This window comes from Scheffersomyces stipitis, chromosome 7 (assembly GCF_000209165.1).
Source record: "Scheffersomyces stipitis CBS 6054 chromosome 7, complete sequence".
Taxonomy (NCBI): Eukaryota; Fungi; Ascomycota; class Pichiomycetes; order Serinales; family Debaryomycetaceae; genus Scheffersomyces; species Scheffersomyces stipitis.
This window is the reverse complement of record NC_009047.1, coordinates 1,026,567-1,043,974: the sequence shown is the minus strand read 5'-3', so window position 1 is coordinate 1,043,974 and position 17,408 is coordinate 1,026,567. Positions and strand designations below refer to the sequence as shown.

Sequence of the window (17,408 nt, the reverse complement as noted above, 5' to 3'; positions counted from 1 at the left end):
AAGGTAACTATTGAGTTTGGAGTTTGTCGCGCGCATCTACTTTACGACAGTTGCATGCCAGGCGCGACACAATTCTCAATATGGACATTTATAGCGATTTAAGTCTAAGGCTTCGAAAAATTTCACAAGAATTTCTAGATTCTGCTAATATACGGAGTTTCATTCAATTCAAGCACTGATGGCTTCTTCTGGTACTGTGGATGAGCCGGCAGGGTCCAGCCGTCGACCGGAACCTGCGCCTGTGCAGGCATCTCTGTCAATCTCTGCTTCGAACTCTTCCGAACGTAAGCTTCGATCCAATGACCATCTCAAAAAAGAACCGAACCAGCTTCTTTTCAACTTCGAAAACTTGAGCCGTTTGTTATACAGAAACGATCCAATCAGCGTGCTGTCTGAAACTGACTATGGCAAGCTCTTTGTGTCCGGGGCTGATCCTGGCCTACCTCTACCTCTGGCAATCTCCAAGAAGTCAGATGTTCAGATCAGATCAGAATTGCTTCCACGGAGTAAGAAGAACATAGCCGATCCACTTCCAGACAAGTGCTATGATGTCTTCCATCGTAAGATGAAAAAGGAGGAGAAGGTCATGACCAATGAGGACAGATTGCGCATATTGTCAGAAGTAGATAATTTACAAACTCAATTAGCTCTTTTGAACCAATACGACTGGATACGACATCTTCCTGGAATTGCGTTCATCAATGATCCCCGTGACTACGAGGAACTCGAGCAGAAAAAGTTGCTCACGATTCTGGAAATCGAGAGACTTATCCGAAAACATGAGAACTGGAGAAGAAGACTCGATGCAATCACCGCTGCTATTAAGGAATTTGAAATCTACGGCGACGACGAAAAGGAAACTGATGAATACGACGTTCCTATCGATGTCTTGAAAGAAAGAAGGCAGGCAGAAAGAAGACGGCTATATGGACCTCGGATCAAATTGCGCCTCAACAATCTCTATTCATTAATAATTGATCCAATTCTCCCACCTAAAATCGTTCACACAAGCGAATTAACAAAAAACGGGAAATCAAAATCAGGGATTCGAAAAGATATCACTCCAATATCAAATGGTGCAAGTAATGGACTTCATAAACCAGAAAGAACTTACAAGCTACCGGTAAGACAACAGCCTTCGAAATCACATCCGAAAGCACCAGTTAAGCAGAAACTATCAAAGTCTGTAAAACACAACAGCTTAGATAAATCGTTGGAGACAGTATCTCCAGTGCTGAAAACTATGGAAATTCTGCTGCCACATTTTAAAAAAATAGCCAGACGTGGCAATAGCGACTATAGGCTTGAAGATATCACTACGGAGCATCTCGATTTCCAGATCAATGGCACCGACGAAATTGCTTTTGGAACACATATAGGTATAGAGGTATCCACTCGGGAGTTCCAGCTTCCACGGGCATTAAAGAGAACAGCAGACAGGACCTTGAAGGAAAGGGAAGCGTTCAATTCAGAATTACATGACAATTCAAATTGATAAGTTAATTTTATTAAGTTATTTTTGGATCTGATATATATGTATATATAAAGGTATATCGGATCTATGCATATTTGTCTACCTCGTTCTGTACTATGATTATAAGACTAGATTTCTCCAAAGTTTCAGGGAGAACGGGAATTTCGAGAGGTAGCTGGTAGCTAGATTTGATTGCATGCCTCATGTCGGGATCTACTTTTCCGGGAATGAACCTATCTATCAAGGATCTTCCAAGTGAAAATTTGTTAACCAAATGGCTTCTCAATGCTGAAATTGCTAAAATTGATTGCGCAATAACCAAGTCAATAGCCACATCATCAGTTTGGGTCTTGAGTTTGTCCACCAAGTCCATTCCCGAACGGCTGACCACATGGTCTATCTCATGAACAATCATCAACACCTCTTCTAGCGTAGCGAAATTGATCTTTGCGATATTACACACTTTATTCCTAGCAAACTGTAGCTTTTCGAGAGCATCTACAATGCTTGTGCGCTCGAGGTCAACGACTAAAAGTCTTAGCAAAGAGTTGATGAACTTTTTTCTAGAAGAATACGTCTTCTGGATAATCGAGTACACGGAATTGAATACCTCTGTAGATGACGAATCGTCTAAAGATAATCTTCTCAGGAAATTAAACGACAATGTGAACCCTTCAGCATAGCTTGTATCAATCAAGGATTCGTGCTTTTCAAAAAGTTCTTTGTGGACTTGTCTTGCGATATTTCTAACATATGGATTTGGACTGGAATGTAATGCTATAATTGTAGGAATGCAAAGTTTTGGGTTCGAAAATCCAATCTTGACAATGAGTTCTACAAACTGAACTGCAAGGTATGATTGCTCTCCTTTATCATATAGTGTCATTTCAAGTATTCTATTCTCGTACCGTTGAATGAGACCAGCGCATATTCCATCATGAAGAAACGACTTGGAATCGCCGTGAAATACTGAGATATCAATCTTGAGTTTGTCAGAAGAAGTAGATGAAGACCCAACTCTTCTGCGTACTTCAATTTCTTCATCCTTCAAAAAATCGAAGAGTCCTCGGATAATGGTATTGAAGGATTCGACATTGCTTTTTAGATTCATTTCTCTATCGAAGACCTTCAAGATAGCTTCCGAAACAAAGAGCTTTGTGTGAGTCCGGCAAACATGGATCATATTTGCCAAAGCTGTGTTTCGGATTGTGCTGGGCATTTTGGAATCACAGAAGTACATCAAGAATTTCACGATTCCACTAGTAACTGATTCTTTTGCTTTGAATCCAAGGGAAGATTTCTGAAAGAGATCACGATGATTCTCAAGTCTACAGTATCTTCCAAAGCATCCCAAAAGATGTAAAAGCTTCTGTAACTTAACATCGAACTTTTTGTCCTCCTTGAACTCAAAGTATGGCTTAATGAGTCTCATACAAGAAATTGTAGCATTGGCAAGCTTAATTGAATCCTTGTTCATCTGACAAAGAACCCATACACTAGGAACAACATGATGCAACTCCTTGACGCTGTATTTCGTAAGTTTCTTCAATAAATTCGAAACCAACGAAGCCAAGAAATCTGGACGTAATGAACCAATGCTTGGTAAGGCCGAGGATAGAATCTCTAAACCATAAAGTCTTGAAGTTCCTTCAGTTGATTTTTCTTCTATAAAGAATGGTTCCAATGAAACAAGTTGATCTTGATTTATGATAGAACTGTCGCATTTAACAAACATTGCGACTAGTTTCATGGCACTGGCAACGGCATCGCCACCTTCAATTATGAAATCAAAAACTTGAGCCAATTTCAATTTCATGGCGACTTTTGCTGCTTGACTATTATTGGAGTTGACATAGTTTATTATGAAAGATTCGAAGCCCTCGCTAGTTCTTCCGCCACTTTTTACTATATCCATCATTACTTCAGCAGTTGTCTTAGATGAATCAACCTTTTCCAAATTATTCAGTTTGGGAAACCATAACGAAAGGAGTATGGATCTGGAAATGTCTTGAACTACATCATCCTCGTCGTTCAATTTCCTTATCAACTTGGAAGAAATATATACCTTTACTGACTTAGACGTTGTCTTTTCGTACATCTGCCCACTCAACTTGGCTACTCTCTTACGAACCTGGACACTCTCATCAACAAGGCATTCACAAATGGATTTGTAGAACCTGTCAACAAGAACAGGGTTGGAAGACATGTATCTTCCAATTAGATCAATCACTGCATCTCTGACAAGTGGAGAATTATCAAATAACCTGTTTGACACAGACTCTTGAATCTTTGGCGAAAGTAAAAGTTCATCATTCTGCTCAATTAACGACGAAAGAATTTTGATACATTTAGCTCTCACTTTGACTTTATTGCTATCCATTAATCCAACCACAGAGCCTAAAAATCCTTCGTAAAGAACCTCTAATTCTTGGCTATTCATTATGGAAAGGTACTCGTTCTCAGTGTAAGCCGAAGCATCCTTCAGAATGTTAGTTTGGCCATCTGAAGTTGCATTTATCAAATCTCTACATGCCTGTTTAGCGACCACCTCCAAGTTTTCGACTTCAGTATTGGCCAATAGGCTATTATTTTCTGAGTCCCCCACTAACGAAAGGAAATACGAAAGATACTTGAGTAGCAAAAACTGAGAACTTGCAATCAGAAAGACATTTCCAGAAATGCTTTTCAATTCGTGAAGAACGTTGATCATCATGGACTTACATATGTTTAAATCCTCGCTGGAAGCTCTGGGGGTAATACGCTTCAATTCCTTTTTGCAGGATATACACTTGATCTTCAATACAATCAATCCTAACATATCCAACATTGTAGTCTCAAGAGGAGGATCAGCTTCTGCATTGATCATGATAAGAAATGAATTTGTGATCGAAGTCAATAGAACGGTGGAACCGGCCCAAACTGGTGACAACATAAGCAGTAGTAAGTCTTCAACCATTAACTCTAATGACTGTTTGCTCATTGTTGAGGTGGTTCCACTGAACTTGGAGATCAACATTCTGGAAATATTGTCTCCAGTTTTCTTGCAGTTGAGAATTGATTCCTTGACGTTATTGGATAAAGCAGGCAGGTCAATAAAACTTTCCGATAAAGACAGTACATCAAAGTCTGCTGAGCTGCTTTCAATCAACTTGGCTAGAAGGGCAGAAACCAATTGTACATTGCCTCCACCAGCAAGTTTGTATTGTCTCGCAACTGTCCTATTGGGCAGTAATTTGTCAAAATTTGATATGAGTTCTCCTAAGATGAACTCTCGCTGATCAGATATATTAGAGAATAAGCTGATAATCATTTCACAAGATCGCAATTTCAACAACTCAAACTGGCTTAAACCAAAAAATGAATTGTTTCCCTTGCTTCGGTATTCAGCAAACACTGCATGTATGCAAAGGTATTCCAATTTAGTAATAAGAGTGTCATCAAATCGGTTTGGGTGCTTGTAGGAATTGAAGAGTTGGAACAAATCGCAGACTTCAACTAGCAATCTGGCTAATATGGGCTTTAGCGTGTTAGTTATTGGTTGTACGTTTTCAAAAGATGCGAGTGGTATTATTAGCAAGTCGACCACACTGTCCATAAGCTGTATCACCAGATTCGTGTGGGCATCGTAAAACATCAACTTCTCCGAATAATGACTGGTGAGCAACAAAAGCATGATTTTACTAGCTTTGGTGAAGTTTAGACAGGTTTCTAGGCTGATAATCAAAGACGCAAGGTCGTTATCTTGAAGATCAGGGGCAATTACTCTCAAACTCAATTCCGAGAAATCGATGTTTTCTGAGGCATTTATAGTTCTCAAACAGAGATCCTGGATTTTCGATAAGTAGGAGATATCGTTATCTTCAGTGTGTAAAACCCGGTGGTTTAAGTTTCGGATGAGGTTGTCGTGTATATGCAATAGGGCGTAATTCGTAAGGATTTTGGTATCATCTAGGATCATCCAATTAGCAGAAATTTCAGGTTCGGCCTCTTCTCGTTCAATCTGCTGGAGAAGTATCGCCATGTTCACATTTGCTCGGTCTGCTACTTGGTCATAGGTCATAGTCACAATCCGGTGCGGTCTTTTGGCATTGTATTCTTCGTCGTCTTCAAGGTATCTCTTTCTGTTTGCATAAGAATTTGGTAGTTCTTTCAGAAATTCCTTATCCTCAGCGAACAAAAATCCGAGTTCCCTTTCATATTTGCGTAAATATCTATCGTTATGTGCTTTTGTTTGTTTGTCCTCGGCCTGATAAGTCTTGCGCACGGATAATCTGCCAGTATATGTTCTTGTGTCGGCGCTACGAGACAGCAAAATGATTTGCCTCAGTTCAATTTTCGTAGAATTAAATATTCGCCTCTCAAGGGCCGGCAAAGTTATTCCTGTGAGTTCCTGGGGTTGTTTTTCCCCATTTTGAATAATTTCTGGTTTTCTAAACCTGATTTGATCTACTTCCTCATCCTGACAATCTGTAAATTCAGAGGCCAAATCCTTGAGAACTTCGCCAAAACTGGTTTCGTCACTATTCACAACTTTTCTGCGTTCTTTACACTCCGAATCATACAATTGTGAGTTAAATTCCTGGGGATCTGGCGATATCGTTATGGATGTAGATGAGATCAAAGGCGCTATTTCCTGTTTGGGAATGAGATGGAGAAAAGGCGCTATACTCAATGCCTCTCGCATATCCCGAGGATGGACGCCTTCTCCCACCATGGTATATTGGAGAAGAGACAGCTAAGTGATGAATGATAGAAGTGGAAAATTGATGAATAAATATTTTTGATATAGGCGCGTATGCATGTCGCGAATTGTGTCGCACAAAGCGACAAATTTGCACCCATATATTTCGAGTCTGCCTAAATAGCATCATGATTCATCCTGTATTACCATGGAACTTCAATAAAACAATATAAAGAACTACTACAATTATGTGACAATTCATATTATCATCTCCTCTATCCGTTAGTTATAATACATGTACTAAATATCTATTCCCAATACTCCCAGAGACAATAATTAATGTTGGTTTCGGTTTCCCAGTAAATTACTTTGGTTATCACTATTACTACTGTTGCTGTTGCTGTTGTTGTTTCTGGAGTAACCTCTTTCTTTGTTCGTAATCCAACTTGGAAATGTCAAGCGGGGACTCGCCCCCTCCAGGGGAAAGGCTCTTCCTCAGACGCTGTTGCTGGAGTTGTAGCAATTGTTGCGGCAGAAGCTGTGACTGATGGCCAAGTTGCTGCTGTTGGTGTTGCTGTTGTTGTTGTTGCAATTTCTGTAACTGCAGTTGTTGCTGAAGATGTTGCTGTTGTGCAGACTTGGCTGCTTTTAACATTTGCAACTGGTTTCGCTCCTGTGGAGTCAAGCTGGCAATCTGGCCCTTTTGTTGGGTTAGTTGCTGTTGCTGGGCCACAGGACTGGCAGAACCTCTATATTGAATATTACCCGCACCAGACAGAACCTGTTGACCAATTGTATTAGTCTGCTGCTGCAGCAGTTGCTGCTGTTGCTGTTGAGTAAACCTGAGTTGCTGTTGTTGCTGTAAATTCGCAAGATATTGCGCCGCAAGTTTGGTTACTTGTTCCTTACTGAAACCAGGGTTCTTTTGCTGTATAGAGTTAATAATAGCAGAAACCTGTGCTGGTGCGAAGTGAATTCTAGGCTTAGGAGCCAGTTGTTGAGGTGGAACAGTCTGCGCTTGGTTGGAGTTGCTGGTTATCGACTGCTGTTGACCAGGGCCCTGAGGAACTTTGTTGGGTACCATGTGTTTGGATTGACTGTTCTGAATCGACAGTCCACCGCTGGAAGATGAACTTCCTATAGAAGTCTTATTTTGTTGATTCTGCTGTTGCATTAACCGTCTCTGTTTCTGGAGCTGGATAAGCTGCTGGATCTGTTCGTTTGTATATGGAGTTCCATTTGGAGTAGTTGGACGTCTAATACCATTTGGAAGCTGGCCGAGCTGTTGGTTACCTGGAACAGGAGAAGATTGCCCGCTGATAGGGGCACCCGAACTTGGAGGGATTCTACTAGGTCCTGCGCTGCCGTTGGCATTACGAGATTGCACACTTCCTGACCCTAGAGAGGCCGGAACACGAACACTGCTAATATTGCCAAGTTGTTGCGATGGTGGACCTTCTTGTGAAGGAAATGACAGTGGTAGTTGCTGTGGTGAGTTTGCTGATTGTGTGGGCCCAGCCAGCTGCAGTTGCTGCAGTTGCTGCAGCAGCAGCAGCGGTTGGCCCTGTTGCTGTTTCTGTTGCGCTACAGCAGCCAACATTCTGGAACGAGTAGCTTGCTGGTTGAGATAGGCTTCTTGTATCGACTTATCTCTTTCAAACTTCAACTTTGACAACTCGGCAGGGTTAGGAACTCTGTCCATCGGCCTCTTGACGACAGAAGCACCAGCTGCAGATGCTGAACCAGCACTACCAACTACAGAACCGTTGACCAGAGCTACAGAAGTAGTACCAGATCCAGATCCAGCACTGTTGGTGTTAGCAGCAGAATAGTCGTTGGTAGTTCTTCTTTGGCTCACTTTGGCTACTGCGATTTCTCTCTTTTTCATGCATTTTCTCATGGCATCAAACATAGAAGCCCACCGCAAACGTCTATGGCCCCTTTGAATAGACTCGGCGCCAACACCTAATGGAGAAATTCTACGCTTTGTCGTCAGTTGGGCTTTGTGGGCTTGTTCTAGCCATTGCTGAGCATGGTAGGCATATACACCCTTCATGTCTGAGAATTGGAACTTCTCATTGAGCTGAATATACCTTTCAAAACATTGCCAGGGAGTTCTCCGTTCGATATTTGATTCGTACTTCTTCAAGCTGGATGCGGAAGACGACGTCAGCAAATGTTCAGAAATAAGCTCCCAGTTGAATGAAAACTCTGCTACATAATGAATCAAATACTTGTCATCTTGAGGGAGCCATATGGTCGGTGATCTATACTCAATATTCTTTATCAATGGAGGTTTGGGAGGCTTCAAATAGTTGAATCTACGATGTGATTGGATTCCAAACAACCCCTTCTGGTACTCTGGGGGTCCTTCGGTTCGGACGTTCTTGCTTGAGCTATTGGTATCTTTAAGAATGATCTTGTGCCAGTTGTTATCGTCTTCAAATGGATGGATCAAGCGAGATATCGATGCCAAAGGTGACTCGCTAGGCTTCAAAGCTGAAACCGGCGCCACATTAGAGTCATCGTCAAAGGCCGTGAACTTCGGCAAGTTCTTAATTATCGACTGGTCAATCTTCTTAAGATCATTGAGATCAACAAACATCTTGAATGGTCCTTGTGGTCGTTGTTGCATCTCCAAATCGATTTGACCCATCTTCTCTACTACAGACAAGTCTATAGGAGCATCCTGCTGCAACAATTTGGTGTCTATGGTAGCCAGTTCCTTGACTACTGTCAGTTTTGTATCATCTCCTACTGGTTCTTCTTGTTCCTGAACAGTTTCGGTTTCATGATCAGCTTCATGTTCTGGTTCTTGATTCATGTCTACATCTACGCTTTCTTCGTTAGCTGAGACCACAGTCTGAGTATGCTCAGAAACCTCAGCGTCCGTTAAATGGACAATTTGCTTTCGTTTGACACAGACACTCTTTCCGTATGTCCAGTAATCGCTTACAGCCTGCGCCAACATCACACAGCAGGCTCTCTTGAACTTGGCAGATTCATGGAAATCTGTGGCCATCCATTTAGCCTCGGCGAGGAGGTTATCCCAGTAAAATGTGATTTTCTTACTCTTCTTCTTGTATGTGAATGGATCGTAGAACTTCAGAGGCTGTCTGAGGGACCATTTACCCTGCCTCTTCAACTCTTCAATTCTCAGGTACAATACAGCGATTTTTCCCTCTAGAAGAGCCAGCTCAAAGTTGTCTGTCATTAACACTTTGTGGCTTCCTGGTAAGAGCTTGATCAATGGCAATGTCTGTGTCAAGTAGTAGAGCTCAGCAAGTGAAGAGACAGTATGCGGCTTGGTGGGATAATGTTCCGGAACCAGAAGAATCTCCATTTCCGCTATGTCTCTATCAAGAAACAGATCTAGTTCATCCTGTGCAGCTTCCAACGCCGTCTTGAGTGATTTCACACTCGAAGCCGAAGTACTCTGTTTTCTATCATTTGCTGAACGAATATGGCTACTAGACGAAGATGCAACGCGAGGAATTTTGGATTCGTTATGAAGCTCAGACTCTGCTGGCCGCTTCCTATGCGATCCACGTCGATAAACAGCCGCATCAATAGCACGCAAGATGTTTCGTGTGATTTCTCGATTGAGAACTATCCCTTGAACCAGTTTTTCGTCGCTGGAAACAGCTCTACTTGCCAAACTACTTTGGCTTTCAGATTCCTTCAGGCTGAATAATCGGGCTAGCAAAGGATCTGCCGTAAGATATTCCAATTCACGTAAACGCAGCAGACGCGTCTGCACGAGAACTCGCGTGTCGGCGTCGCTAGGAATCGTCACGGACATGGAGATGATTATCGCAGTTTGTAGTAGAAGAATAAAAATGAATCGTGATAAGAATTATTCAAAAATATAGCTGTTTTGATATTATGATCACGTGAGTTTCATGCGTATATCAGTGATTTATGTCATGTGATTAGAAAGTCTATTCAGACAACTGAAGAATGTCAAAATTGTTGAAGAAATTGTTTTGTATTGGATAATCCCTTAGTCCCTATATTGGATACTTATTGTATATATCTAATGTATTAAAATGTTAAAAAAATATGTATCCACTTTTGTCTAAGTGCAAGGAGTAATCAGGTGTACGTCTTCTGAACACAAATTAGTATCATATTGTGCCATAGAATCTGCATTTACTCTCTATTTGTTTCAAAAGGTGCAGAATTCTACTACATTACTCTTGTCATTGCTTTTCTCTGACTAACTAGATACTCCCTCTTTTCATGTTGAATCAACTTATCTCTCCTTACTCTTTTTTGCAATCATTTCAGATCACTCACGTGACTACAAATTTTTCACGATGAAAAAATGAGTGAAAAGTTCTGGACAAGATAGACTATTCTGACACCATACACGGCTATAACTCATAATCTTAGTATATAACCCATAGTACGATGGCCACCAAACAAACGTAAGTACTATTAGTTGGATCAGTTCCTTTTCTCTGTCCTAGGAAGCGAAGATAAAGCGAATATGGTTTCATTTATTCTTTTCTATTTAGCATCTACTAACTATATATAGTAAAAAGTACCAGCAACCAACGGCCACCTCCATCAATGTGGAATCCAGTGTGTTGTTGTCGTTGATCAGACACACTTCAGAGAACTATCCTTCTTTGTTTTCTGGTGCCTTGTTGGGCTTTGAAGACGACGAAGGTTCCATAGACGTTACCCATGCCTATCCATTCCCATATCCAGACCAATACGAGGGAGGTTCATTCAGATCCAGAAGCGGTGCTAAGTACCAGCAGGAAATCTTGGAGAGCTTGAAAAAGTTAGAATATGGTGTTGAGTTCCAAGGTTGGTTCCAATCGACTGTTTCTGGTAACTTTGTCACTACCCAATTAATAGAAGGCTTGGCTCAGCAACAATTGACCAACAAGAATGCCTTCATTTTAATCCATAACATGGCCTCCGTTGGCAAGGAGGTCGAGCTTAAAGCCTTCAGATTATCGGAGGGTTTCATCGGCGCCTACATAGACGGCAAGTGGAAGTCCAAGGACTTGGAAGCCAACAAGCTCACATACTTGAACATCTTTGACGAGTTGCCCATTAACATCCACAACCAGCACTTAGTGAACTTGTACTTGGCTGGCTTGGACAACGAGGCCAAGGGGGAGAAGGAATTCGATGTATTGAATTTGTCGTCGAATCAGAATGTCACCGCCCAATTGTTGGAATCCTTGTACAGCCAAGTTGACTCCTACAACTACGACCAGAACAACTTCAACTACTACCAGAGACAGCATCAGAAGGAAGTCTCCAAGATAACCCAATGGAAACAGCAGAGAAAATTGGAGAACTTGGAAAGAGCCAAAAGAGGCGATAAGGAGTTGGACACCGAGGAGTGGAGAGGCATCTTCAAGTTGCCTAGTGAACCATCCAGATACAACAACATGCTCCACAGTAATGCCATCGATGTGTTGGCCGACGACATCTTGAAGAAGTGCGACGAAGAGTTGACCAAGAGTTTTGCCATCGAGAGAAAGTTGACTGCTGGTGATTCCCAGTAAGGATACCAGTGGTTACGTTGGAGATTCTACTCACTGTAAGGCATTAGTCAGATCTTGATTAGTATGACTAATGTGATTATGATACGATGGATGAGAATGGTGTTGTGGTACAGTACTATTATCTATTCTACTATGTTTCGTGACATTGGATTGCTTTTAGATTGATATCACGATATTGATACTCATTTGATATAATAGAAACTACACTATTGATTTTACCCTTTTGAGAATAGTTTGCCGTTACGGTTTTGACCTTGCTTCCATATTGCAAGATTGAGATGACGACATCATACTAGCTATAGCCTCACCTACTACCTACAACTACTTTATCTTCTCTACCTGTTCTAATTCTGTCCATCATATGACCATAATATGCGAAGATGCCATATCGTGATCCTGGAAAAAACCGCCTCCGTGTAATTTTAGCTTAGACACCCTATTGCACACTCAAATGTGCTACATGCGATATTCACTTATCCGTCCTTGTCAATGTACAGACTACCTTTAGTAGCATCTCTGTAGGTCCATCCTGAAAATTCGCCTAAACCCCTTTATGTGGCGGTAGACATCATCAGATTTTGCACGTGACTTCGCACCGCGGCCTGATGCCTGGAGATTAGATGCAAACCCAGCAACTCCATCCTGTCATTATGGAACGGTGATTAATGTGGACCTTCTTGGTATATAAGTGATTGTGGAGCTGGGAGGTTTGTGTGCTGCTGGTCACAACTGTCTTATTGTTATCGATACTGAAATTCTTTTTTTTTGACTTCAGGTTTATTCTTTCGAACAGTTGCTTAGTATTATTGTTATAGTTACGTGAGCTTTGCTTACTAACATTTGTCATTCAACAAAACTTGCCGATGGGAAAACCTAAAGTATGTATTGACGGGTCACCGATCTCATAGATGAAAAATGGATAGGTATTTGTTAGCAGGATGCTTATAATGGTTGTTTTGTTTCATTTAATGTCTAGATTTTCGAAAAGTCTGGAGAAGTCGGAAGATGGTTTCTTTGGAGATTACGAATATTCTATTGATTTTCATCGATTTTTAGGATTTTTATGGTATTTCCGTTACATTTGCAGTCCGTTTGTATGAATGGATATGACGTTTAGAACATTTATGCCATCAAGAAACTTGGATATTACCCTTCTTAATTCTTTACTAACATTTCCAGTACATTCTATTAGTCAGACATGGTGAGTCTGAAGGTAACTGTGACAAGCTGGTGAATCGTTTCACGCCAAACCATTTGGTGGATCTCACAGAAAATGGGCATTTACAAGCGACTGCTGCTGGTTTGGTTTTGAAGGAGTTTTTGGAGCAGTCCTGCTTCGATGTGCCGTTACCTGGAAAGAAAAATCCCAGATCAATTATGTTCTATACTTCACCATATTCAAGAGCCAGACAGACATGTAACAACATCATTGAGGGAATCAAAGATCTTCCAGGGGTAGATTATACCATTCGTGAAGAAACACGGATGCGTGAACAGGATTTTGGAAACTTCCAAGCCACTCCAGAGGAGATGGAGCGCATCTGGGAAGAAAGAGCTCATTATGGCCATTTCTTTTATAGAATCCCACACGGGGAGTCTGCTGCTGACGTGTATGACAGAATTGCCAGTTTCAATGAATCACTATTCAGACAATTTCAGCAGGACGATTTCCCTAACATTTTGGTGTTGGTGACGCATGGAATCTGGGCAAGAGTGTTTTTGATGAAATGGTTCAGATGGAGCTACGAAGAGTTTGAGCTGTTGAAAAACATTCCTCATTGCCATTATTTGATTATGAAAAGACATGATGGAGGCAAGTTCTTCCTCAAGACACGTTTGCTCACGTGGGATGATGTGGACGAGGATGACATTGATGCCCAGGTCGTCAAGGAGGTTGGAGACGAGGTCTGTTTCAACTCTCAAAATAAACTTACCAATCCCGAAGATCTTGATATCAGCGGGATTATCGAGGCTCAGAAAATCGCCATTAGACAGTTGCGGGAGAAAAACAAAAAGATTAAGGAAGCCTACGACAAGATACACAGCAACGGCAATGGCTACACCGATTACCGTGAGAAGATGGTTTCTCGGTTCAAGTTGGATAACCAGAGTGTGGTAAATAGTGTTGAGAATCTTAGCGGACAATTATCTCCAACGAGAAACTTTTCGCCTAGTATATCTGGGACATTGTCGCCTCCATCTCGTTGAGCATGGTTGTCTATTTATTTCGTATTTGCATTGGTTCATATATTCACTTCATTCAGGAGACGTTTAATACATTGAATACAGTAAACTATAGAGGTGTAAAAGAATCGCTCAGAAGACTCCACGGTAAGAGTAAGAGTAAGACAGACGTATATAAATACATCATTAGTTGCTAGTACAATAAGGGAACAGTTCTGAATTCCGCTTAAGGGCCTACAGCGATTGCATATTTAATTTTGCAATTGAAGTTCTAATCTCCAGCGAGTAAAGAGAGCAAAATTAAATCATCCGTTTTCTCGGTCTCTGTATAGCTACATAATCTCTACTAAATTTCTACACAAGTTCCATTATATCTCAATTTCTCTATATATTCTCTCGAAATCAGGTCCGTGATTTTCTACATTCCAACTCTTCCATTCCATCTCAGCTCCATCTCAATTCCAGTCTATACTCTCGTGCTCTTACTGTTCTATCCTTCCGCCCACGGTCAATCACACATGCCCGGGGCTCGGATCAACGCTGCCCAGTCTGGTGATGGTATTCCTGTATCTTCCACCAAGACCCAACATGCAGTATGAGACAATTATCCAATTCTCACTACAAGGGAATGGAAATTAATGTTCTCTTCTCCCATTCTCAATTGTTGTATCAATCGCTGTATTTTTGTATATTTATCGCTGGATTTATATCGCTATAGCTATTATCGTCGCCCTCTCCGCAATAATCTCCTTCTAATTTTTCACAATGGCTCGTCAATTCTTCGTTGGTGGTAACTTCAAGATGAACGGTACCAAGGACTCGGTCACCAAGATCATCGACAACTTGAACTCCGCTGAATTGCCTACTTCCGTCGAAGTGGTCATCGCTCCTCCTGCCCCATACTTGGCTTTGGCTGTTGCTGAAAACAAGCAGCCCACCATTGCTGTCTCTTCCCAGAACGTCTTTGACAAGGCTTCAGGTGCCTACACCGGAGAAATCTCGCCAGCCCAGGTTTTGGACTTGGGTGCCAAATGGACTTTGACCGGCCACTCCGAAAGAAGAACTATCATCAAGGAGTCTGACGAATTCATCGCCGACAAGACCAAGTTCGCCTTGGAATCAGGCTTGTCAGTTATCTTGTGTATCGGTGAAACCTTGGAAGAGCGTAAGGCTGGTATCACCTTGGACGTTTGTGCTAGACAATTGGACGCTGTTTCCAAGATCGTTTCCGACTGGTCCAACATCGTCGTTGCCTACGAACCAGTGTGGGCTATCGGTACCGGTTTGGCTGCTACTCCTCAAGATGCCCAAGACACCCACAAGGGTATCAGAGACCACTTGGTCAAGACCATCGGTGCCGAACAAGCAGCTGCTGTGAGAATCTTGTACGGAGGCTCTGTTAACGGCAAGAACGCTCCAGAGTTCAAGGACAAAGCCGATGTCGATGGGTTCTTAGTCGGTGGTGCTTCGTTGAAGCCAGAGTTTGTTGACATCATCAAGTCCAGATTGTAGATATAGTCTAAAAGATATGATTGAGAAATATATGCTTGAACTTTGAAAGTGTATATGACTATGTAGAAATTAATGTTATCGATTGATCTACCTCCTACATTAGATATTGTGGTCATGTCAAACCAATGCTATATTAAGAGTTAAAGTGTATGATTTCTACTCTATAGATCGGCACATATTTCTTCTCAACAACTCCACCATCTCATCTTGGTCTCGGCCCAAAATGGTTCCAACCTTTTCAAATATTCCTTCTAAATGGAGAAAGTAATCTTCATGCTTTCCTCTCACAAGATAATCATCTACAGAAACATCTGTCTCAACGAGAATCTGGTTGTCTTCCGCATAACCAATTATGTCTTCTAATAGGCATCTTTTATTGTCTGTTCCATTGATCCAATTAGAGAATGAAAAGAATAACTTTGATTTCTTACCCTTATAAGTAGTTATCCACCTCTTGGCCTGATCAGAAGACCCACTGTATGAGTGAAGAATTACAGATGAGATGCTTGTATATCTTGGTATAATATCATACAATAGTCCGTGAGCTTTTACGCAATGTACTGAGATATGTTTTTTTAACTTGTTTGCCAATTGCAATTGTCTGTCAAAAACTGCTGTCTGGTGTTCCATAGATACCTTACAAGATGACAATTTGGTAGCTCCGTTGTTTTGTGCCAACTGGCTGCCAAAGTAGCCGTTAGACGGCACTCTGAATAGCTTATCTAAGCCAATCTCCCCAATTCCACATTTGAACTTATGGCCGTGTATCTCTATCAATCTCTCTAGCTTAGTCATATGTTCTTCTAGCAGTATCGGCACTGGTAATACCAGCAACAAGTCTTCGCTAGGTGCTGGTACAAGGACTTTATTGTAATGTAATTTTTTCAATTGTAACAAGTCAACATCTCCATGATCTTCTGTGGAAAACAAGTGACTGTACCAAGGATGGACTCCAAAGTAGGCAACCACTACTGAACTTTTTAGTTGTGAAAGAAGTCGATCAACAAAACCTACATCAAGATGGTAGGTTGTCATGATATGGAAGAAATCGTCTTTGTCTACAAGTCCATTATTGAATTGGTCTGCCAAAGCATCGATATCGGAATCAGTGCAATCTATTCCAATATGGCAATGGCTGTCTGCTAGAGACAAAGCTATGGAAATGTTAGACATAAAGACATGAGAAATGTAACGAAATATATAGATAAGATGCAATGAAATATGATAGGATCTCTTTTATAGCTCAAGGTCAATTCAAATGTATGTCTAGACAAAACAATCACTAAAAAAGGCGTAGGTACTTCTGGAGAAATCCAGCACGGAAGAGAATGGCTGTGAAAAGTAGAACAAAATCGAGAGTGAGATTTTTGGCCTGATACGAAATTAAAATTCACCAGCAATTTTCTAGATGAACTAGTTTAAGTTGTGGAAGTATGAAAGACAATAAGTGGCATATATAGTATATTACCAGGACTTGTAGCTATTCTACCACGCTTTTGTACTAACTGTTAACTGTTCCATATCTACGTAATTTATATAGTCCGGCAGAGAATATTTTATTGTGAAGACACGTGATCCAATTCAACGACCCCGCGTCACGTGTTCGGTTCACAAGAGCGAAAGACGATAATAACAATAAATATAAAATAAAGATGGCAGTCTAGCAAAAAAGACAGTACACTATTTCCACAACTTTTTCTTTGTGAGCGCCGGAAACCGGAACATATCAGCAAGCATCTACGAATAAACGTTAATCCCCAGGACGGGCGAGTGTCACGTGAACGATTGCTGTTAAACAACGATACCCCCCCCCCAAAAGTGGCTGAATACACGACATTAAAGATATACTATCGACAATAGCGAACAGCTGAACAACTCTTTAAGATTTGAAAACCAAAATTCAGATACAACACGAAGTTGTACATTTCCGCATTAAGGATACTGACCGTTTGTGAATATTCATTGTAGACTAAATTTTCGACATTCAGATATTGCACACCATTTGTCATAGTTAGCGATCACACTA

At 41.2% G+C, this 17,408-nt stretch overlaps 7 protein-coding genes across 7 annotated transcripts; 4 read left to right on the top strand and 3 right to left on the bottom strand. All coding sequences in view use genetic code 12, as the record gives it.

The window, feature by feature from the left end:
* Positions 1-283: 283 nt before the first annotated feature.
* Positions 284-1,024, top strand: PICST_6407 (predicted protein; the record flags this gene model as incomplete). Its single annotated transcript, XM_001386351.1, has 1 exon — positions 284-1,024. A coding segment is annotated over one exon (741 nt), but the record flags the coding sequence as incomplete, so codon positions are not given.
* A 535-nt stretch (positions 1,025-1,559) lies between these two features.
* PICST_68402 (predicted protein) lies at positions 1,560-6,188 on the bottom strand (the record flags this gene model as incomplete). The annotated part of the gene is made up of 1 exon (XM_001386170.1): positions 1,560-6,188. One exon carries the CDS (start codon positions 6,186-6,188, stop codon positions 1,560-1,562), a length of 4,629 nt encoding a protein of 1,542 aa, XP_001386207.2.
* An 820-nt stretch (positions 6,189-7,008) lies between these two features.
* Positions 7,009-9,579, bottom strand: PICST_1946 (predicted protein; the record flags this gene model as incomplete). Its single annotated transcript, XM_001386169.1, has 5 exons — positions 7,009-7,132; positions 7,268-7,489; positions 7,754-7,883; positions 7,965-8,771; positions 9,084-9,579. Coding segments are annotated over 5 exons (1,779 nt in total), but the record flags the coding sequence as incomplete, so codon positions are not given.
* Positions 9,580-10,568: 989 nt separating this feature from the next.
* On the top strand, positions 10,569-11,686 carry PICST_85399 (eukaryotic translation initiation factor; the record flags this gene model as incomplete). The annotated part of the gene is made up of 2 exons (XM_001386350.1): positions 10,569-10,585; positions 10,696-11,686. 2 exons carry the CDS (start codon positions 10,569-10,571, stop codon positions 11,684-11,686), a joined length of 1,008 nt encoding a protein of 335 aa, XP_001386387.1.
* A 1,374-nt stretch (positions 11,687-13,060) lies between these two features.
* On the top strand, positions 13,061-13,971 carry PICST_85057 (predicted protein). The gene has a single exon (XM_001386349.1). The coding sequence runs from the start codon at positions 13,064-13,066 to the stop codon at positions 13,892-13,894; it is 831 nt and encodes a 276-aa protein (XP_001386386.2). The 5' UTR covers positions 13,061-13,063; the 3' UTR covers positions 13,895-13,971.
* A 597-nt stretch (positions 13,972-14,568) lies between these two features.
* TPI1 (Triosephosphate isomerase (TIM) (Triose-phosphate isomerase)) lies at positions 14,569-15,430 on the top strand. Its single transcript, XM_001386348.1, has one exon. The coding sequence runs from the start codon at positions 14,636-14,638 to the stop codon at positions 15,380-15,382; it is 747 nt and encodes a 248-aa protein (XP_001386385.1). The 5' UTR covers positions 14,569-14,635; the 3' UTR covers positions 15,383-15,430.
* A 108-nt stretch (positions 15,431-15,538) lies between these two features.
* Positions 15,539-16,555, bottom strand: PICST_50114 (predicted protein; the record flags this gene model as incomplete). The annotated part of the gene is made up of 1 exon (XM_001386168.1): positions 15,539-16,555. One exon carries the CDS (start codon positions 16,553-16,555, stop codon positions 15,539-15,541), a length of 1,017 nt encoding a protein of 338 aa, XP_001386205.2.
* Positions 16,556-17,408: the final 853 nt, after the last annotated feature.